A 24,096-nucleotide genomic window follows, 5' to 3' on the forward strand; every position below is an offset into this window, starting at 1 on the left:
TTTTACCTTCCTTTCGTATACTAATTTATGCGTCAGTGTCAAGTCTGCGATTTTTATTCTTTGAAGTTTTCGTAAAATGGCTGCCGCCGCGGTGACGCCTTGTAATTAACAAATTAAAATTAAATTAGTGTTTTAAAGTGCATAAATGTACAACTTAATGGTAAAAAGTCATTCCTTGATTTTTACTTAATATGTATCTGGAGTTATTTGAACAGTATTTTCGTCTATAGGATGGCAAATTTCAAAAAACAAAACTGCACTCAAGCGTGTTGTCACAGCAACCGCTGAGCACATACTAATTGAATTTCGGTCCGTGGACCTATTTACGTGCCAGAAACAGTCTAGTTGACATGTCTTCTCTAGTACGTAGTACATTATAACTCAATGCTAGTGAGCGCGTTTGATGTAAACTCACACTAGGCCGTCTGTTGTCTTTTTACGGCGGAGCCCTAAGGGGTTATTGTCAATTTGCCACAAAGTAGATTCGTCACACTTTTAAGTAATTTGTCATAAACATACAAGTGTGCTATAAAATAATACAAGGGTCACGAATTTCTCGGCTTTTCTCTTCTATATTAAGCATGTTTTATATCATAAAAAAACCTTCCTCCATTCAAGAAAATTATTAAAGAAAACCGCATCAAAATCCGTTGCGTAGTTTTAAGATCTAAGCATACATAGGGACAGACAGCAAAAGCGACTTTGTTTTATACTATGTAGTGATAATAATAATATGCAAGATTTGACCCAATTCCACATAACGCCAAACATTTGAGAAGGAAATGTCCAATTAATCGTGTTTCCTGGTCCTAAATAGGGCATGGCATAATAATAGGACAGTGGATGATGAAATAGGCAGGCCCCCCACTAGGTGGACTGACGATCTGGTAAAGGTCGCTGGAAGAACCTTGATGCGATCGTTGCGGAAATCCCTGGCAGAGGCCTTTTTCCAGCAGTGGACGTCATTCGGCTTAAACGACCGAACGAATGACGAAATGATTGCTTCAACTGGGAATGGAAACCACGATTTTTGAACCGGCAGACAGTTGTGACTGAGTTTGTCTTAGCACTTGCTAAATGTTTGTCTCGAAGTGCTGGTAGGGCAAAAAAGAATTAGACATGTGAAGAGCATTTGACGATTTGTAAGTACTAATTTAATTAGTCTACATAAATAAAGATAATTTTGATTTTGATTTTAGCATGCCGAGCGACTTGACTTCTCACCTGACACAATTTTTCTGGATATTATCAAAAATGTTTGTGTAGGTACGTTGATAAACTGTAAGCAGAATTGCATCCAAATCTGTTCAGGCGGAAGTTTTTTTAGCTAATATACGGCTATTTCAATAAAAAAATTTATTGAAATAGGTTTTTTATCTGTTAAGCCGGAGGTTTTCTATTTTTTTTTAAATAGTTTAGACTTTGTACTCACCACAACTAACATTCTCCTTGCTTTTTGTCTTCAATTCGCTGCATTTAACCGCATTTGTATTGTTGCATTTAATCATGATCGATTTTTCATATTTTTGCAGGTATGCGCTGTTATATTTTAATTTAGGCATTTTTAAACGGTTAAAAAGTCACTAAAAAAATAAAAAAAGAACCTAGCGCATTTATCACTCACGCCACTAAAAAAAAATTAATTGAATAAAGGACCGAGCGCATTTACACTCAAGCCACTAAAAAAATAAATAAATAAAAAAAAACCGAGCGCATTTTTTTTTTTCAAATAAAACCTTTTCGGTCACGTGCAACGAAACGCGTTTCGCACCAAAATCACGGCCGCCATTAATCCTTTAATACCAAATCTGAGCCCCGATTACGGTAATTTTTAACGTCAACAATCCAGACACGCTTCTCGATTCTGCGATACGATTGGTCGTTCAACAGCGCACGTCAGCTGTTTTGACCAATCGTATTGCAGAATCAGAAACGCATCAGAAACGCGTCTGGATTGTAGACGTTAAAAGTTACCGTAATCGGGGCTCTGAACTGAGATTTTTCCTGTATGGTCATTACGTATATCAATGACAGATTGTGGGCATTCATCAAATCGAGTGATTTATTTGTAGTACGATATCAATTTTTTGCTCAAGATCGGACTAATTTGTCACAATGATTTCCCGATGTCTCAATTGACGGATCGTTTGTTGATTAGTTTCACGAAAACAGTTCGTGAGACCAAACTTTTGTTTTGTTTCAGTACATAGGCGATGGCGAGCATTCCTGCGCGATCGAATTAGAAATGAGGAGATCCGCGGGAAAACCAAACCATAGCCCGCAGAATTGCTAAAATTAAGAGGCACTGGGCGGGGCACATAGTTCGACGACGTAGTGTGGGTGGGTAGGCAGCTAACTAGATCTGATGAAGGTCGCGGGAAGTACCTGGATCCGGGCAGCGTAGGACGGTCATTTGGAAGGCATTTGGGGAGGCCTTTATCTAGCAGTGGACGTCATTTAGTTGAAACGAAGAAGGCGAGCAAATTCGCGGTGGGCTAGACTAGTCATACGCCCTTTTTCCACCAAGGCAGAGGGCGAGACGTGCTTCTTTTTAAAAATAATATTTGCAATTTGTATTGCACAAATATCTAATAGACGTCACTTATCAACCAACACCGTAACGTCTTTCTTCACGAGGCGAGGCGTTTACGTTACGGTGCGGATAAGTGTGCGTTGCAGTACGGAGTTTCATACAAAGAATGAATATTGACCGCCTCAAGTTGATTCGGTTACGATCCGTTTCCGGGTTGATAGGTGTGCTCCGTCCTTTATTCTCCTGTCATTTTCTCCAGTGTTAGTGGGTTCATTTTTTTACCTCAATAGTCGAAACGACGGGGTTTGAACTGCCGATCCTTGGGGAATAGTTATAGTGTAGAATTACATAATTTACACGTCTTGTCTCCGCTCAGCTTCAGTGAATACGGATGAACAGAGAAGAGCAAATACAACCATCTGAGCACGATGCCACTCCACTTTAGTGAGAAATAGCCTTCTGCTTCCAGAAGGTAATGTTTTGGGCACCCTTTACTAGTCATGCAGTGGGTCTAGACAAAGTGCACATTATAATCGCAAACCAGTCGAAAAATGGTCGAAAGTCCTTTTTTAGGGTTCCGTAGTCCTGACAAGGAACCCTTATAGTTTCGATATGTCTGTCTGTCTGTCTGTCCGAGGTTTTGCTTGGAAACTATTGGCACTACAGAGCTGTGATTTTGTAAAGGTATGTATATTAATCACGCCGACAAAACGTCCGCGATCAGCCGGCGTGCAGCGATCAGGCATTGATCGCCATCGCTGCACGCCGGCTGATCGCGTGTGATCGCGTTGGTTTGACTGAACCTTACTGTGACATGACAGATAAAATTTCACGCGGGCGAAGCCGTGGGCAGAAGCTAGACTTAAATATTCAAGAAATCTGTGCTATCAATATCTAAAACGAGATATAAATATCACTTACTATTTGTGGATGACTCAGATTGGATATTGGATATAAATCCCTGTTATCTTGATAGCCTGTCTGCAAATCTATTGCAATATAAATAACAGAGAACTAGTTGTGCCCGCGACTTCGTACACGTCAAAATAGTTTGAATAATATTTCCCGTTTTTATTTTTTTTATTGAACTATTTTTATACTTGATCAAACAAAAAAGATTGATTCAACTGCTCAAATGCAACAACTTTTTCCAAGGGACCAAAGTTCAAATATGTATAAAAAAAACATTTACAAACATGTACAAATTATCATCAGTCATCAATCATCAGCAATCAGTACTCAGTATGGGGATGTGAATATACCTACATATTTTTTTGAGAATGGTTATTATTATTTGAATCTTTTGTTTCATCAACAATAAAAAAACACCTAGTATGTATAATGTCAATATAAACTTGAAATAGACTAGGAAGTAATTTTGTAAAGAAGCAAACAGAATAAAAAAGCTTTTTAATATTCAATCAACATAAAATGTTATCATCATTTTTATCTAATTTGACTCATATTTATTTACTAACACTCCCAGTTTTATAATTATAAATATCAATATGTAGTCTTGGAAAACAAATTCTAACAAAAGTAACTGTCCTCTCCATAGGTTGTCTGGAAGAGATTGCTTCATAGCGATAAGGCCGCCTAGTTGTTTGTACCAAGGTAGGTACACAAGGTAGAACAATAAAGAGTATTTATTATTATATTATTATTCTACAGTAGACAACACATTTATGCTGTAAAATAACATTTCTAAAAAAAAAAATAAGCTATCACAGTGTTTATTTCGACATGCCGTCATCTGCACATTTTACAAGCTGCTGTATTCATCCCAGTGGCGTAGCGTGGCTTTTCGCCGCCCGGGGCCGTCCGGAAATCCGCCGCCCTTTATTTTAATTGTAAATATTTTAAAGTTTAAATATTATATTGAATGAACTTCAGGTACACTATTCACCTTATTTGTTGAAAGTCAAAATAAACTACCACGCACTGCTTCAGAAGGAAAATACATTAAAGAGAAGCAATTGCTTGAAACCCACAGGAAGTTTGATTTTCTGAAACACTAGGTGTATAACAATAAACAATAATAACAAGTATTAAAGTATTTATTTGTCAATTGAGAGTAAATATTTGTATATGTATATAGGCCAGTAGAATTAAACACAAAAATGAATTAAATCAGAAATAATTCCTACTAAAGATTTTAGTGCTTTAATGGCTTCATTAGTTGCCCATAAAGACTCTCCTAGGTTTTCGACTTCGACGGAGTTGTGCTTAAGTGGTGGGGGCCCCCGAAAGGGGCGCTTTTTCGGTATTCCGGTTATACCGCGTAAAGGACTTACCCTATCGAAAAGTGGTTTTCCTGACGGTTGAAGGACATTTAATCCTGCATTAAATAAGACCAAATTCATATGTTTTGAACAAACCGTTCTCGTGCAAATGTTCGGCAAAGTAGAAAATATGTGTATAATTAATGACCCTCTCCACGGCCAATGGCTCGTTACCCCCAGCCGTTCCTTAACTGCGGTTGCTGCACCTCTTCCTGGCACTCACCTGAACGACTCTGTGTTACCTACTGTGGCTGCCCCTCTTCCTTGTATCCTCCTGCATGACTACGTTGCCTAGCCGTATGCCTGGTCTAAGGTTCGACGCCAAAAATCAACAACAACAAGTTCATATTAAAACGCTGAAGAGTTTTTTGTTTGTTTGTTTGAACGCGCTAATCTCAAGAATTACTAGTTTGATTGAAATAATTATTTTTGTGTTGAATAGCTCATAAATTGAGAAAGGCTATAGAATATATACAATCACTCTACGACTAATAGAGGCGAAGCAGTAAAGAAACATGTTGCAAGAACGGAAAATAGTATTTAAACTATTTTCGCGCGTATGAAGTTGATTTTGTGGCGTCGAACCAGGCATATGGCTAAGCAATGCAATCGTACAGGACGGTACAAGGAAGAGGGGCAGCCACATTAGGTAACACAAAGTCGTTCAGGAGAGTGCCAGGAAGAGGTGCAGCAACCGCAGTTAAGGAACGTCTGGGACGAACAAGGATAAGCGAATCCAACTCGTGAGCCTTAACAGGGATAAGCTGGTTAAGCCGACCCTTTACAAGGGTTGGGAGCCTACGGGTGACGAGCTATTGGACGTGGAGAGGGTCATTAATTATACACATATTTTCTACTTTGCCGAACATTTGCACGAGAACGGTTTGTCCAAAACATATGAATTTGGTCTTATTTAATGCAAGATTAAATGCCCTTCAACCGTCAGGAAGACCACTTTTCTATAGGGTAAGTCCTTTATGCGGTATAACCGGAAAACCTAAAAAGCGCCCCTTTCGGGGGCCCCACCACTTAAACACAACTCCGTCGAAGTCGAAAACCTAGGAGAGTCTTAATGGGCAACCAATGAAGCCATTAAAGCAATAAAATCTTTTGTAGGAATTATTTCCGATTTAAAATCTAATTCTACTGGACTAATAGTGCTCGTTGAACTTAGAAGGAATAACATATGTGCTTAATATTATTAAGGGTTGTACCCTAGCTAACCAGCGCCACCATATTTTTTCTTGATTACTTTTGTTATAGACCGAAATTAAAAAAGTGGTTTGAAAAATGTATAATATGTATCGAAGCTATTTTTAAAATAATTTGTTTGAATTCATTAGATATTTGAAAGAAAGAAAGAAAGAAAGAAAAAATATTTATTTGCAGCAAGTTACAGATTTAATTACTGCTAAAAGTTACCATTTTAGCTAATTTGAATTTCGAACTTGCAGAATATAATAAATACACCGTTTTAAAACGGTAGCTTAGATATGGCTTTAACTATTTACAAACCACTTTTTTATTTCGCTTTGTAACAAGAGAAATCACGAAAGATTATCTGTGGCGCAAGTTTTAGAGGGGTAAGTAAGCTCCTTAAATATTTTTGTTACTATTACTTAAAAAAATAGATTAAAAATGCACTCTTCGTGCTTTTTTCAAAGCAAAATCTTTTACACAATCGTCGATATCAAATTGTATCTCATTTTCAATTACCAGTATACTTAGCTAGATTTGTTAGTCTCAACGTAGACATAGTCGACCTTTTTTTTTCATGCAATGTTTTTTTTCTTATCCGCCGCCCCCTTTCACATGCCGCCCGGGGCCATGGCCCCCCCTGCCCCCCCCAAGCTACGCCACTGATTCATCCATCAGGTCATTCAGTCTCCGCTGCAGGAGCCCACCCTCTCTAATTGACCAGAGGCAAATGGAGGATTTAGCCTACACTCCCCACGCTGGCCAGACGGGTTGGGGAGGTAATACAATATTCATCATGCAATTAACATATTTAAATTTTTAATAAAATATTGTCAAGTCATATTTGTGGACCAACGACCTGATAAAGGTAGCGCGAGGCGCTGGATGCAGGCCGCTACCAACCGTGCGATGTGGAAGTCATTGGGGGAGGCCTATGTTCAGCAGTGGACGTCCTGTGGCTGAAATGATGATGATGATGATGAAGTCATATTTACATAGATATTTTATGATATGATAAAAAATAACAAAAACCTTTAGTGCCAAATAGATTTTCTTTCCATTTATCAGTTTCAATGACAAATCATTTATTTGAATATTGTTTTCAAAAACTTCTGTACTTCTTATCTTCACTAATCTCTTGATTTAAGTTATAACAATGGTATTAATTTCACAGAATACATTTTTGTTACTGCATAAATGTCTTCATGTTTTATAAAAATTCAAACACTCCTGAAAGTTACATAAAAACAATTCACAGCTTTGTGTTAGTGCTTAATAAGTATCTAAAAAGGTTCTAAATTAAGTAGAAAACTGTAAAACGTACAGTTTCATTAAAGTATGAAATATCAATAATGAAATAGAGCATGAATGGAATGCATACAGGAAGGAGGTTATGTTACTCAGAACTACAAAACTGATAAAATTTCTTATTAGAACCTTATTAGACTTCATTAGTACAAGTTTAGAGGTAATTAACAGCACTTACCGGGCATAGCACTGCCGGTCTGGCCCATGGTGCCAAAATTCCTCGACGAGAACTCAACGCCTTAAAACAACCATTTAATGTTTTGTAAACACACTTAACCGTATTAAGAGTCGGTATAAGCCCGCATCACACACGGAAACTTGAACTATGATCCCGAGATGTCATGTTTACAGTAATTATTAAATTTAATTGTGTTATGCGAGTGGTAACGTGTAATTCTTATAAGAATCTTGTTGCTTACGCACTATTTTGAAGGAATGTCTGTATAACTCGCTAATTAATAGTATTGCACGCGTTTATTTCACATTATTGCTTGTAATTAGAATGTTTTTGCAACATTAAAATTAAGACGACCGATGCTACAGTTTTTATTAATGTTTGACATTAATGACAGTAGACTGACGGCTTGTATGACAGAACATGTGTACAATTTTTGTACATGTCATTTACATTTATTTACAGTTACTTAATTACTAAAGAAATAAATAAAAAACTATTATTTAAACAGTATAAAGGAAATTATAAGGAAGATTATTGATTATTGAATCTATCTTGATTGTAGTTGTTTAAATAATAACAATATTCAAACGCTAACTGCGTGTAACAAAACACACGAAATAGAATGTTGCCTGTAGAAATTAAACTTATGGCTGTAGTAGAATTTTATGATTTTTGCAGTTTGTGTGAAACCTTTTTTTTTTGCCATTATTTCTATGCCAAACTATTTTTACGCAAAATCACTATCACATTTTTACGCGCTCAAAGTGAGGCGATTTATGAAATAATAATCTTTTTTTCTATTCGCTTAATGTACCTATTTGTAAGATAATGTGATTGAATGATTAGTTTTAGTAGTATATTTTATTTAGCAGAGACTGGGCAACATTGATTTTGAAATTTCAAACAAATTCGTTGGCTTGTGTTGTTGTTGTGTGAATTTATTTTTATTTTGTGAGATTTTCATGATTTTTCACCACAATGCCGGCAAGTGAAACTATGAGCACAAAGAAAAAGGAACTGTTAGCCTACAAGGCGAAGATTTTACAGGAAATTAAGTATTATGAAAAGAGAATTAATGAAGTTGCTTTTAAGTGCGCGAAAAACACATCTGTGGAAGATTCCGACAGGTAAAAGGCATTTTGTTGTTAATTTACTCAACGATAAAGATCACTAGTATCTATTTATACCAATACAGCTATCAGTATCCCAAAAAGTTACCGAAAAACAATAAAAACTTCAAGCATTAAAATTTGCTCCATTACAGCTAAAGAAATAATACCACTGCCTTTTAGTAATCATAAGCTCTTCTAGTATCAAACGGCTATTATCAGACGTTATCCTCCGATTTTCCAGTAACCTTTAGTTAGATTTTCTCCCATTCCTAACATTGGAGCCATGAAAAATAAATTTTACTGTGATACCGTCAATCTGGGTTACTTAACCCTTGAGACATTGGCTGAAAATTAATTGTGATTTTAGTACCTTTTTTCTTTGATTTTTATATTTCAAACAAGCTATGTGAACGAGTCAAAGATACAAAGTTTATTTGAAATAAATAAAATCAAACTAAAAGACAAAAAACACCTAAATTCACAATTAATTTGAGCCACTGATGGGCATCCTTACCCAAATTGACTACCCATTGCAGAGAAAATAAGTATAAATATATTTTTTAACGCACCTGTAACGCCCCTGGGTCTGCGGGTGTCTATGGGCGACAGTAATCACTAACCATCAGGTGATCCGACTGCTCTTTTGCCTCGTCACATAAAAAAAAATACCACCCATTTCAGTTCAGAAGAGGAGTTCTCGCTCACCATAGACAACGGTCCGTCGATGGCCCACTTGAAGCAGCAGCAGGCGATGCAGCGGACGTGCCTACAGGCCACGCAGGAGCTGACCAGCGTGCAGGTGCTGCAGTCTGAAGTGAATATGTTGGTGGACGAGCCGGAGATTATTGGGTAAGAATGAATAAATAATAAAAAAAATATTTGTATGGCAAAAAATTGGTGTGGTGAGATAGTGGCGCCCTCTTGTCAATGTTTTTTTTTTTTTTATTTAAAATGTTGGTTGGAGAGGCGCCCGCTGAAAACCAGCGTCCCTCTGTTCTGTTTTTTATTTTCTTTTTGTGTCAAATAAAGTTTTTCTTATTCTTATTCTTAAATAAATGTCCATGGATATTTTACGCTGCACCTCTAGTCCTGAGCTAAGCTAAGTAATGGGCACTAATGAACGGATGTAATAAATAGATAAATAAAAATCTTTTATTTCCACAAAACATAGTTTTAGCTACATACAATAAATAAATTCGATTCGATTTGGCCGATTCTTCATACAATTTAAAATGGGGCACAACTATCAACCAACTAAAAATTGTGGTCTGCGCCTAGTCTTAATAAACAAATAATTAAATGAAGGAGTGAGTCAGTCAGTCAGTGACCTTTCGCTTTTATAGATATAGATTTATTTCAAACTTGTATGCACATAGAGCAGTGTACTTAATGCCTTTTCGCATTTTCCTCAAGTCAACCTTAGGGCCAAACTGAAAAAAAGCAGGCGGTATAAAATTATTAAACTTTTCTTCACATGGTGTTTCCAGGGAGCCTCCGGTGACAGAGCCGGGGCTGTGGCGCGAGGTGACGGCGGAGTGTCGCGTGGACCTGGTGCCTTTCTCCATTACGTTCTTCGTGCACCAGCCGGTTGGTATACAGCGGTTTATTAGGGATGTTTCCTGGGTCAAAAAGCAAGAGTTTTAATTAGTCCGTCAGTTAACTTATCCAAAAATACTCTACACGTATTTTTCATTTTTTCAAAGTAATGAAAATTTAAAGAGATAAAGCGCGCCAAAGTTCATAAGAAGAGGTCCGTGACGTCAATGCTTGCATAAAAGTGCCGCACGTTGTGACGTCGTGCAGAACTTCAACGCACCATAACTATGTAATTATTTGTTAGATTGACAAATAAAAATATACGTGTCCAATATTTTTTGATATTAAACATGACGGACTAAAAAGTTTTTTTTAGGAAACTAGCCTATTGTGTAAAGCAATCGTAATAATTTGACAGTTCATAACGTACGATTATTCTGAAACGCTTTGTTTAACTGACTTTATCGTATGTTATGAACTGTCAAATGATTACGATTGCTTTACACAATTCCACCTCTGGCGCAGTCAGAGCATCTTCTGAGGGCTGAGTGTGAGTTTTCATCATACGTGAGCGCGTCAAAAATGACATTTAATGTATGATGGTTTGTACAGCGCCCCTAGCAGTAAACGTTCAAAAACTAAAATTTTCATAATTTTTTTCTAGCCGTGTGGTGACGGCAGAGTAGAATACATTTGTCACCAACCCCTACTCTTCCCGCGGGTGTCGTAAGAGGCGACTTAGGGACTACACATCAAACAGAGAATGGGCAGCAGCGCTCTCTGAAAAACACCAATCTTGTAAACTGCGATCTCCAGCCCGCCTGCCAAGCGTGGGTATTATGGCAAAACCCTCCACTATAGTGGAGGAGGCTCATAGTCCAGCAGTGGACTGTAAAGGGCTGTTGATGAAATTTTTTAAACGCGCTCACTAGTGAGTTTGATGTAAACTCACAAATACAAATAAATACGTCAGGCATTGACTCAGATATGCGCCAGATCTGTAACACAATGTTTCAATAAAATTGAATTTTGTCATAAATAAAATCTGGTACTTATACCATAGAATAATAATAAGTACTACGTACAGAAGTTTTACTTCGCAAAGGTATTTAAAAAAATGTATGCTCAATGTCAATAACAATATGGTGTAATTTTAGCCTGTCTCAAGAGTCAAGCACCATTTTGTTGACAAACGTCAGTGATCGGCACTGCGCCGAAGCTATAGGGCTGACTTCGGTAAAATGATGTGACGTGAGATGCCAAACTGCGGAAAATGGCGGAGGAAATACATGAATTATCATGAATAATATTAACTACTTATTTACCTCTCAGTGTCTTGAGGCAACTTAAAAAAGTACATTCTGTGTTTTTATTATTATTTAGGCAGTTAAATACTGCACAGTATTTAGTACACCGTTTTCTTTATTTTCTTCCATCATACACAAGAATACGCGTGCGTGAGTCAATGTTCGCTCGTATGTGAGGCCTTGTCGAATAGTATCCTGTAGGTGGGCCATCGTGCGTGTTTTGTTTTCGATGTAAATTCTCGTAGATGAACAGGCCTGGTATTAGTAAGTATTTGGGCAATGATTAGAAGTTGTTTCCTCATCAGCCAGACAGTTTTGACAGTTCCAAATCCTTGCCAATCTTTTGAGGGTACTTGCCAAAGCCACGATGACCCAAACTTCATGATGCACCAACATTCTAACCTATATTGGGAGCATACGATGACAAACTTTCAGCTTTTATAAAATTACGTAGGTCTGGCGTTCACCAGCTCTTAGTTTATTATGTCTTTACTGTCAAAACGTTGCTAAAAATGTTCAAATTAAGGCGATTTTTTCGAAAGTAAAAAGATTATTATCTACACTATTTCTTTGTTATTAAAGTTTCAAGTGGACCAGAATGGTACGCTAAAAATTGCCTCACTTTTCGTGTACTTACTATCTATCTAGGTTTTATTAGTCTATGCCAGGGGTCTCCAAACTACGGCCCGCGGGCCATATCTGGCCCGCCACTGCCATCAATCCGGCCCGCGACAGCTTAACACTAAGCCTATGTTTGCATAGGTGGGCAGAAAAATTAAAATTGTTATGGCTCTTACAGCATACCGAAAAAATTATTATGGCCCCAAGACTTCAAAGTTTGGAGACCCCTGATCTATGCTTTGCCTCTGTGTTCTAGTGGTAAGACCACCTGCTTCAGACGCAGAGGTCCCGGGTTCGATTCCCAGTGGGGGCAGATTTTTCTGATCGGTTTGGTTGGTGGTAGGGCTTGTTCTAAGTCCGCCTGGCTAGCTACCACCATCTTACCAAAGTCTGTCGTCATAACAACAATGTTAACAGCATTGTTGTGTTCCAGCAGTTAGAGTAAGGGCAAGAGTAAGTGACGAAGGTGACTCAACCACGGAGGAACGAAAGTGAAATGCAATAAAGATTTGAGTATTGAGTATTGAGTATTGAAAGCCAGTTCCTCCGTGGTTGGGTCACCTTCGGCCTGAGCGTCACTTACCATCAGGTGAGATACAGGCCAAGAGCTTCTTCGTTGTGGATAAAAAAAATGTGTATCTTCCAGAGCCGTCAGTTCGGCCAGCTGTCCTACCGCGGGTTACGCGTGGCTCCCGTGAAGTCTGCCCACGAGGGCGAGCTTGGCAGGAGCGTGCTACCCGCCGTGATGCGGCCTAGCGACGCCGTCGAGGTAATTAAATAAAAAATATTAATCAGGGTGTTAATTTAAATCCTCGCCATATTGAGGGAGTTGATTAATAGCTTATTTTGATAACAAATCAGTAAAAAATTGAATTCGAAAAAAAATTTAAACGAACTTTAACTTAGTCAAAGAAAAATACCTATCCTACACTGTAGGTAGTTACGTGGCTTTCTTCAGTAGGCTATCCAACATAATAAGCGAGCGATTCGCGTAGCTCGATGGTGCCGCAGTGTAAACGCACGGAAAATATTCGCGAAAAATTCCACTTTCGGTTTGTAATTTTTTTTTGGTGGATAATGCGTTTATATAAGTTATAATAGGTCACCTAAATAAATATAGTGAGGTTTGAAATCAACACCCTTTATAATACACAAATGAATCGCAAAATGTGTTAGTAAGCGCATAACTCTACATATTATACATAGTAACACCCAAACCCGTCACAGAAATTAAAATTCATCATTTCAATTTCTGCCCGGCCGGGAATCGAACCCGGGACCTCTCGGCATAGTAACTACCGTTTTAGAACCACTACACCAATCGGCCGACATAGTATAAAATAAAGTCAATATTAATTGCTTACTTTGGGGTAAAAGCGCTGTGTGAAATTGTGCAAAGATATTTCATCATCATCAACATCATTTCAGCCATTGGACATCCACTGCTGGACATAGGCCTCCCTTAATGCTTTCCATGTTGATCGATTGGTAGCGGCCTGCGTCCAGCGCTTCCCTGCTACCAAAGATATTTATATTTGTGTAATGATTTCTATTTCCACATTTATTTGTGCCAGGTCCTGAAAAGCTACGCGGCGGCGCAACGCTCGCGGCGCACCACGCTCGCGCGGCTGGCCGACAAATACGCGAATTCCCTTTACATGGAGCCCATGGTAAGTTATTACTAAAGCCCGGTCCGTGAGCACGTAGAATTTCGTCCAATGACCCCAAGCTACCCATCCTTATCGCTCGCGCGTAATTATATTGCTGTCGCGACTGTGCGACGCGCGCCCGCAGTGAGTGTGCGAGCGCGACACCAACATAATGAGGGCTATCGTTTTTATACTTAACAGTTGGCACCCCTGGCGATTGACAGGACTTTACTCTACAGTGGCGCCATCTTGATGAGTGCAAATGCGATAGTCCTCCTACCACTTTCGCGCTCACCAGTTGGCGCCACTGTCTTCGCTACTAGCAAGTGACAGGACCTTACTCTACAGTGGCGCTAACTGGTGAGCGCTAAAACGATAACCCTCATTACGCGCGAGCGATAAGAATGGGTAGCTGCTTGGGGTCATTGGACGAAATTCTACTTGCTCGCAGACCGGGTTTTAACTGTTATAATCGAGATATCTCGAGACATTTTCATAATCGAATGATTTCGTTAGTATATCTCATAATCGCCCACCGCTAGAAACTAGCCTATTATTGTGCTTGTTGCAGCAAGAAGGAGGTTACATCCTGAAGTGTGCCAACTTGCTGGAAGTCTCGTGGACGCTGCAGAACAAGTGGTCACCCATCGCGCCCTTCCACCACCGCATGAAGTTCGATTTGGAATATATGGGTCAGTATGTTTTATACCAGTGGTTCTTAACCTTTAAGTCATGAGGGACCATTTTACCAAATTTCTTTCTTGTCAGGGACCACCTCATAATCGGTCAAAACCAGTTTGACTGCAAAAATCTGTTAAAAGTGGTTTTGACCAAGGTGTGCAAGTGTACTTCGTGGACCACGTGGAATGTTTTGAAACACATTAGGCACAACACGAAAGGCATTAAGTCCGCCTTATGTACACCGTTCTATGTGCATATAAGTTTTAAATTAATTAATTAATTAATGTTTCCAGGGACCACCAGTGGTCCGCGGACCACCGGTTAAGAACCACTGTTTTATACCATAGATTATAGAGAGATGCCAACTAATGCGCTGAGTTCGAAACTTAGTGTCGCATTAGAAATTCACACACACAAAGTAATCAAAATATGTGCTCATTACCCACTGCGGTATCAGTACTCAACGTTCGAATAATGTTTAGTACTACGCAAGCAATGTAAGTTGTTTACATTATGACGTCAATGCTGTCATCATTGCTGTCAGGGGCAATGTGTTCTGTTTTTGGGCATATTGCTGCGACACCGGCCACGCTCCCTTGTCTGTGGTTTATACTCAAACTATAACTAATTGTGCTATAACGTCTAGCGTTTAATTAAGTCAGTGCGTGAGATATGAAAGTGGAAACATTGACAAACAATACAAATCTGAAAGAGACCTGATCTTCGCCAGATCGTCGGTCCACCTAGTGGGCCTGCCCCTCTCAGTCCTTGTGTTCCGGCATTTAGAGGATAGCCAGTTCCTCAGTGGTTGAGGATTCTAGGCAAAGCCACTTAGCCTAGTCAGCACTTTCTATCAGGAGATATGCATGCCAAGAGCTTTCTCATGGCTAAAGAATTAATTTTCTTGTTCCAGACGAATCCTACATAAAGATCATAACGCAAGCGCACAGACAACTCTCAGACCCATCTCTTGAGACCGACGAGCGTACTTTGCTGCTATCCAAGATCATATCCACCTGTTTGGAAGCCCAGGGACCCACCCAGGAGTTGTATGAGAGCATGTCATCAGACCCAGAGAACAACCAGTCCTTCAGATCACGAAGAACGACCCTAGACCAAGAACCAGACGACCCTGGGATGAAAAAAAAGAAAGAAACAGAACTGATGGCTCCACCAAAGTCTTTGCCGAAGAAAACCAAACTCAAAGGCAAAGAAAATATAGCTGACAATCGAAAGGAGAAGCTTAAAAGGGGGAATAGTGACGAGAATATGGAAAGTGTTAAGAAATTGAAAACAGATTTGGGTGCGCAAAGTGGTTTAAGCGAAAATGGTGCTAAAGATGCTGTAAATAAGGATAAAAGTGACGATAACAATTCAAATTCTAATGCAAAACCAGTAGACAGAGCTAGTGTTGCCAGCAATAAAAAAGGTGAAGTGAAAAAAGTCCAAAATAAGAAAGAAATAGCAAAAAAGGTTGGCAAAGAAACAAATAATGCTGACATTCTAAACTCTGTAGTACAGAAATCTAATGAAAATAGTGACAAACCAGAAGAAGCTGCTCAGTCAAAAAACATACAAAATGCTGACAGTGAAAAAAATACTGAAAAGCAAAAACAGGTTAAAGAAAAAGTTACAAAAGCAGCGCAATCTGCCAAAAAAGATGATAAAAATGATCAAAAAACTGTTGCAAACCCAAAAAAGACGAATAAAACGACCAAATCTGACAATAAAGAAAAATCGACGGAAAAAAATGAAAAAGTCAAAAGTGGGACTAACAAAACCAAAGCTGACACTAAAAATGCTGAGATAAATAACGTGAAAGATAAATTTAACACCGAAAAAGGGGACAAACCTAAAAGTGTTGCAAGTGTCAAGAATAAAAATGCTACTAATGAACAAGGAAAGAAATCAAATAAACCAGAGAAAGAAGCCAATGTCAAAGGTGTGGCTAGTGCTAAAAAACAAAATAACGAACAAGATAAAGAAACAAACAAAGCTGTACCTAAAAACGTTAAAAGTGTTGCCACTGTCAATAAAGAACCAAATAAAACTAAAGCTCCAGTGAAACCAGTGAAAGAGGGCGTTAATTTAAAGAATACAAATGAAAATATAAAAAAAACTAAGAGTGACGTTAAAAAAGATACCGTAAACAATCAGAATAAAGCTCAAAATGATAAAATGACAAAGAATACTAATCAGGATGCTAAAAAAGTGTTACAAAATCCAAAAAACTCGGTTAAAAACGTACCTTCAGACATTAACATAGAAAATACGTTAGAGAAAGTTGTCGAAAATCGAAAGAGCTCTGTCAAAAGAAAGAGCAACCTTGTCGATAAAATAGACGGTGTTGCCAGCGCTAAAAAACCAAACGTGGATAGCTCCGAGAAAAATAAAAAAATCATAGACAACAAAAAGGTGCCAAACTCAAAAACAGAACCAAAATTCAAATCGAAATTTATTCCGGGCGGTTTGAAAACTCACACTGGCAACACCAAAGTTTTGGGGAATATTGACAAGCAAAATAGCGACAAGAAATCTAAAATACCACAAAAGAAGCTGTCGCCCAGATCGGAAGCAATGTTGAAGAAGAACCCTCTAAGAATAAGCCCCAGTAAGTATTTCATACTAGCGGCCGCCCGCGACTTCGTTCGTGTACAAATTCAAATTCAAAACGTTTATTGCATGTCACATTACAATTTATATGTTGTTGCAAAATAGAGGTAGGTATACATGTGACGCCCTGCAAGGGCACAGCCAGTGGCGGATTAAGAGTATCCGAGGCCTTAAGCACAGAGCCTGTGTAGGCCCTCTATTGCTTAAATCAGCAAACTCCGAGATTACATCGTCGAAATTTATCCGACGAAGTATGTCTGCCTCAATACACATTAATGCTAAAGAATTAAGCTTGTCTGGACGGATTTTTGTTCTTTGCGGGTTTTTTTTTTAACCTTTTTAGTTGTGAGAAGGATCGTTCAGCAGAGCAGTTAGTAATCATTAAGCTGTGAAAGATTCTAAACGCAAACACAATGATAGTCTTACACTAGCACACTTCTTTTGTTTCTCTTCTTTTTTCACATCGCATGTTTATTTTAATACATTTATAAATATATACCGTTGGAGAGACTGCAGTTAGCACTGCCCAGGTCTCGATCGAGTCGAAGGCTTTTTCATAGTCCACAAACGCCAGACAAAGTGGCTGATTATACTCCTCGGTCTTCTGTATAATCTGCCGTAGAGTATGTATGTGGTCTATGGTACTAAAGCCTTTTCGGAAACCGGCTTGTTCGGGAGGCTGGAAGTCGTCGAGCCTGCGTGCGAGACGATTCGTGATGACTCTCGAAAACATCTTGTAGACATGGCTCAGAAGTGAGATGGGTCTATAATTTTTCAACAAGGTTTTGTCACCTTTTTTGAAAAAAAGTATCACCACACTTCTGTGCCATGCCGTAGGCGTTTTTCCCTCAAGTATGACGGAATCGAACAGCCTCTGAAGAGCCTTTAGTACCGGCGTTCCGCCTGCTTTCAGAAGCTCTGCCGTGTGATCCGTGTGATGGTGGACTTCAACGCGAAGCTGGGTAGACGAAGCGATAATGAGCTGAAAGTGGGGCAATTTGGGTATGGAGAGAGGAACGCACGTGGCCCACTGCTGGCTGGCTTTATNCCAAACCTATCACACATATACACAATTATTATTATTTTAATACGGGTATTATTTTATTATGTAGCATGTTTAATTTACTTACTATAATTATGTTTATTCAACAAATGTTTGCACATTATAATAATAATAATATAATAATAAATACTCTTTATTGCACACCACATAAAAAGAACAGAAAGAAAAGGAACACATAAAGACATTATTATTGTTATATATTTATATTTAAACGGTCTTGTTGATATGCAGTTTAGGTTAGTGTCCGTGACTTCCACTCGGCATGGGGCCCACTGAAAACCAGCGTCGTGGCCTTCCCCACCGTGGGCCACGGCATATGCTGAGTGGGGTCCCATTGCGATGGGCATCGCTGTTGCGACAGGATAGCACTGCTCACTGCTCAGATCACTTTTTATTTCCTTGTAATATTTATGTGCCATTTCTGTCTTTTTTTCTGTGTACATTCTCTGTCATGTATAAGTGATGTTCATCGTAATAAATTTTTCTTTCTTTCTTTCTTTAAACGCCACTTGTATATTTGGGAAAACGCACTTTACTTTATCTACACTAATATTATAAAGAGGAAAACTTTGTTTGTTTGGTTGTAATGAATAGGCTCAAAAACTGTGGACCGTTTTTAAAAATTCTTTCACCATTTGAAAGCTACATTACTCACGAGTAACATAGGCTAAATCTCGATAAAATGTAGGTATGAAATGAAACGCCTCCAATTCCATGCTCTGCTGGCGCGCCAGCAGAGGATGGAGGCCCCTGGAGAACAGGGGCCCCAAGCACGTGCTTGTAGTGCTTATACGTTAATCCGCCACTGGGCACAGCAAAACATCAGAGAGAGGGTTAGTATTTACCTTAAAAATAATTTTAAATAACATTTAGTTAGTCTTAAATGGTCAGTATTATACGGAGAAAAAAAACGTTATTCCATAGTTATTAAATTTTTAGCGTTTGGAGTCGCATCTCAAACTAATTTGAAAATTATAAATAACTTGAAAAAATCGAACTGCCTAAGGCGGGAATTGAACCCACGACCTTCCGCTTGCCGGGCGACTGCTCTTCCAACTGAGCTACTTAGACACTGGATGAACCCGTCGATTCCCGCCTTAGGCAGTTCGATTTTTTCAAGTTATTTATAATTTTCAAATTAGTTTGAGATGCGACTCCAAACGCTAAAAATTTAATAACTATGTAAAAGAGCTGTTTCATCTTAACTGACAGTTAAATATTTGCAACAATATTTCTGTTAGATGTAGGGTAGGTATACTTAACATTGATGAAACAAACGCTGGCTGTAACAGCGTATTACACTTGAAAATTTCGACGGGTTCATCCAGTGTCTAAGTAGCTCAGTTGGAAGAGCAGTCGCCCGGCAAGCGGAAGGTCGTGGGTTCAATTCCCGCCTTAGGCAGTTCGATTTTTTCAAGTTATTTATAATTTTCAAATTATAATTTTCAAACGTTATTCCATTTTATTAAATTACAAAAACAATTTGAATTGAATTGAAATGAAATTTGATTGAAATCCCGTTTTACCCCCTTAGGGGTTGAATTTTGCAAAATCCCGTCTTAGTGAGCACCTACGTTCTAAAAGGAACCCCCATGCAAAGTTTATTAGTTACAAAAATACAAATCTTTTTCTTATTAGCTTTTGAATTTCGGTCTGTCGCAGAAAGACTACATTTATAACATCATCAATCATTCAGAACCTATTTGTAAATTGCTATGCTTTTATAGTTCTTGCAACACACGAAGGCGAGTGTTTACTTGTGTGTGTACATTTACATGCACATAACGATAGTGTAAAGTCTGTCAAAACTTGAAAAACGACCAGTAGCGAGCCACCACACATGTAAAGCTCACTCGCATTCGTAAATTGCAACAAATAATAATTTATTATGCTTTCTTATTTACAGGAAAAATACCTTCAAAGTTCAAAAACAGCTCGGATATGAACAAAATGAAGACGATCCAGAAAACCACGAGTATACCAAGTAAGTTGTACAACAGGTTTTAACCGCCTCTGTGGTCTAGTGGTAAGACCACCTGCTTCAGACGCAGAGGTCCCGGGTTCGATTCCCAGTGGGGGCTGATTTTTCTGTTCGGTTTGGTTGGTGGTAGGGCTTGTTCTAAGTCCGCCTGGCTAGCTACCACCATCTTACCTAAGTCTGTCGCCATAACAACAATGTTAACAGCATTGTTGTGTTCCGGCAGTTGAGGTAAGATAGCCAGTTCCTCAGGCCAAGAGCTTCCTCGTTGTGGATAAAAAAAAGTTCTGGCGCATAACGGAGTCAGTGCCTGACGTATGGGGCGGCCCCGGAGGGGTGACGTAACAACATAATTGATGGGACAGAGTCAAGTCATGGTTTTTGTTTTTGACAGTGTTATTAATATTGTTATGTTTTCATTTTATTCATTATGTATTTTGTTCTTTTTTAATTTAAATTTTTATTATTGATTAATTTATTGAATTATGGTTTTTATTTTTATCTTCTCTTTTTTTTTGTTGTATAACGCTGCATAAAAGGCACCCACTGAAAATCAGTGTCTTGGCAGTCACACTTAGGGTTGCCAGGTCCAAAAACACAAAAGCCGGACTCTGTGCTTCATTTGGCCGAACATTTTACCCTAAAAGCCGGACATGCGACTCACGTGTGAGTCAACTAGTGAGCTCACGAGTGAGTACTATCATCATCGGTTGCCTAACGTCCTGATGCATGCGTGCCTTATTCTGTGGCTCGACTTTCGCCTGGCGCGGCAGCCAAATAAAAAGCCTTACAAAAGCCGGACAGGCCGGACATCGGTTATTTTGGCCGGACACGCAATCAAAAAGCCTAACTATGTCCGGCTTTACCCGGACGCCTGGCAACCCTAGTCACACTGTCAAGATGTTATTTATTTATTTATTTATTTAAAACTTATATGCACATAGAACGGTGTACATAAGGCGGACTTAATGCCTTTGGGCATTTTCTGCCAGTCAACCTTAGGGCCAAACTGATGTTACTGAGTGGGTGACCATTTTTGGCAATTTAATTTTATTTTTTTTGTGCAGTCTTTGTTGCCTGAATCTGTTGTTGCCAAAATAAAGTTGTTTTCTTTCTTTCTTCTTTCTAAGTCTGAAGTACATCTGAAGTCTCGCTGACGTTTGACGTCACAAAAACACCCTCCCGTGCCGTTTCCATACCTCAGGTAATAATATAGGCACAGTAGCTCATATACAGGGTGTTAGGTAGATGGGTATATGAGCCGACACTAGCCCATGTTAAATGCATATAAATAGTATGGTGAAGTCAAAAATTTGATATCATCATTTTATTTTTTTCAATTTTCATACAAAATAAATTTTATAAAATCCTATTTGTATGAAAATTTAAATAATTCAAATGAAGATATCAATTTTTTGACTTCACCATACCATTTATTTATATGCATATGTTAACATAGGCTAGTGTCGGCTCATATACGCATTTACCTAACACCCTGTATAAACTGTGATATGGGTCTTGTTCAGACTTCAGTAATAAAAATATTTATTTTTTTATTCCAGGGCTCCTGAAGAAACCGGCACCCAAAACTTAGTTTAAATGTGTGATGAAATGACATGAATTGTTAATTTAATTTAAGTTGATCTTAATAATTAAATGTTAATGTTAATTTGTGTATAATATGTTACGGCCAAAGTGATAAATGTGAAAATTATGAATAATCGCCGGTTATTATTCATAATTACCGAATGATTTGGTAAATGTGATTAATATGAGGTCATTGATGTGTGTATAAAACTAAATAGGCGGCTTAGGGGTGGCCCAAGGGCCACCCCCGCCGCACCTTAACCTATTTTTCACTTTCAATCTAAACATTATGTTATAGGCATCATGGAAAACTAATATTATGCAAGAAACACTCCAAACTCATTATGCCAATTTATATTAATATATGATATCAAAACGTTCAAAAGTTTCGCTGTACACGAGCACGTACACAAGATGTTGTTCTCTTTTATGAAATTTGTTAGTACTGAGCTTGAATTATTAAATAATCACTGTTAAATGTGATTCATTTATCACTTTAACGCGACTGTCGGTAATTACTCATAATAACCGGTTATTATTAATAATTTTCAATTTATCACATTAACCGTAACATATAGTTGGCGCAACGAGTGTTGAGGCGATCAACATAAGCAAAGATTTCTTTAACTGTCCAGAATCCGTATTCACGTGTCATTTCGATAGAACGACTACTCGATAGGATCGCAACTCAGCGATATGTCATTTGACGTTTAATCACTGTCATCCGAATAAGTCAAACTTCAAAATAGGTAATACGTAGGTGAATACCGCGGAAGTAACGATTAAATACGCATAAAAACGAAATCGGGCGATTAATAAAAACGTGAATACGAAAAGTGACATCAGCGATCATTATATGACATTGACAGGAGGGTGCTACTATAGAGAAAAAAAAACTATAGTTCCGTTCCGATTTTTGCCATTTACTATTTCAGAATCTGGCTTCTCCTATACACCCACGATAAAATCTGAAAAAAATGTCAGAGCTAAACTTTCACCGTGCCAATGAGTGCTAACAGTTGTGTTACGTCACATCACGTATCTCTTTTTATCACACAGTGTTACTTTAGTGACATCTCGCTCGCTCAATCCTTTGTTGCTTTATTCCGCTAGGTATAGTAACTTTATGAATCTTAGCTTGTGTTCATGGCCTCAACTTTCGTTGCGCAAACTAAGCCCGGTCTGTGAGCACGTAGAATTTTGTCCAATGACCCCAAGCTACCCATCCTTATCGCTCGCGCGTAATTATGTTGCTGTCGCGCTCGCACACTCACTGCGGTCGCACAGTCGCGACAGCGATAAGGATGGGTAGCTTGGGGTCATTGGACAAAATTCTACGTGCTCACAGACCAGACTATAATATGTATGAAATGTTATTGTGTATGTAATTCGTTCGTTCGTTTCAGCCGAAAGACGTCCACTGCTGGACAAAGGCCTCCCCCAAGGATTTCCACAAAGACCGGTATGTAATTATGTATGAGATATTTTTGGAAGTGTTTTACCCATTTTTGAATCCATTAAATTGTTACTATCAAAATAAAAGATTGAACACTAAAACGTATTTTTCTTAAATAGCTCTATTGAAGTACGTCGCTCACTTATCAGCCCGGAATGGGATCGTAACCGTATCAACTCGAGGCGGTCATTATTCTTTGTATGAAACTCCATACTGAAACGCACACTTATCCGCACCGTAACGTAAACGCCTCGCGGTTGACAGCGTGCGAAAGGCGATCGGTGTTGATCCCTTTCAGAGTTGAAGTCTGCTATGACCTTTCTCTGTGGTCAAGTCATGACTCGTGACAGAGGTTTTTATTATATTTTACATCGGCACGAGAACCTTAACGAAACACAGTGGATACAAATATCTTTTTAATTTATTTGATTAAAGTTAATCATGTACCTACCTAAGTAACAGTCTTATTATGTTTTAATTACTTCTTTCCGCCCGCGGCTTCGCCCGCGTGGAATTTTGTCTGTCACATCAAACCATTATCGCGCGCGTCCCTGTTTCAAAAACCGGGATAAAAACTATCCTATGTCCTTTCCCGGGACTTGAAACTATCATCAAAATCGGTTCAGTGGTTTAGGCGTGAAAGCGAGACAGAGTTACTTTCGCATTTATAAAATTAGTATAGATAGATACAGGGCTTTTTTAGTTACTCAATCAAAACTACTGAAATATAAACTATTTTGACCAATAGCAAACTTTCAAAAAATAAATAAATACATTCCATAACTGACTGCTGATGATTTATTTTTGTGGTATTTTGAGAATGTGGTATTTTTAGTCTATTGAGAAAAGTTGCATTTGAGCAGTCAACATTTTTTTATCAAGAAAATAATGGTAGCTAAATAACAATAAGTAAAGTATCTACAAAGATTAAAAACCTGCAGTACGCCGACAGAAAATACCACGCGCACCGAAAACACCACGTGCACGGATAAATA

At 38.5% G+C, this 24,096-nt stretch overlaps 1 protein-coding gene across 1 annotated transcript; it reads left to right on the forward strand.

The window, feature by feature from the left end:
- Nucleotides 1-8,388: 8,388 nt before the first annotated feature.
- Nucleotides 8,389-21,734, forward strand: LOC114355094 (putative uncharacterized protein DDB_G0292292). Its single transcript, XM_028307756.1, has 9 exons — nucleotides 8,389-8,625; nucleotides 9,292-9,459; nucleotides 10,098-10,197; nucleotides 12,721-12,843; nucleotides 13,649-13,744; nucleotides 14,295-14,415; nucleotides 15,318-17,015; nucleotides 19,987-20,064; nucleotides 21,621-21,734. Exons 1-9 carry the CDS (start codon nucleotides 8,477-8,479, stop codon nucleotides 21,650-21,652), a joined length of 2,565 nt encoding a protein of 854 aa, XP_028163557.1. The 5' UTR covers nucleotides 8,389-8,476; the 3' UTR covers nucleotides 21,653-21,734.
- Nucleotides 21,735-24,096: the final 2,362 nt, after the last annotated feature.

This window comes from Ostrinia furnacalis, unplaced genomic scaffold (assembly GCF_004193835.3).
Source record: "Ostrinia furnacalis isolate ACB-3 unplaced genomic scaffold, ASM419383v2 OfSCF2340, whole genome shotgun sequence".
In the NCBI taxonomy this organism is placed as follows: domain Eukaryota; kingdom Metazoa; phylum Arthropoda; class Insecta; order Lepidoptera; family Crambidae; genus Ostrinia; species Ostrinia furnacalis.

Bases quoted from the DNA above. Each gene is read 5' to 3' on its own strand.
- LOC114355094 (XM_028307756.1), top strand. From the start codon at position 8,477: ATGCCGGCAAGTGAAACTATGAGCACAAAGAAAAAGGAACTGTTAGCC. The intron at 14,416-15,317 runs GTCAGTATGTTT...TTCTTGTTCCAG, and splicing joins GTTCGATTTGGAATATATGG to ACGAATCCTACATAAAGATC. The intron at 20,065-21,620 runs GTAAGTTGTACA...TTTTTATTCCAG, and splicing joins GAAAACCACGAGTATACCAA to GGCTCCTGAAGAAACCGGCA.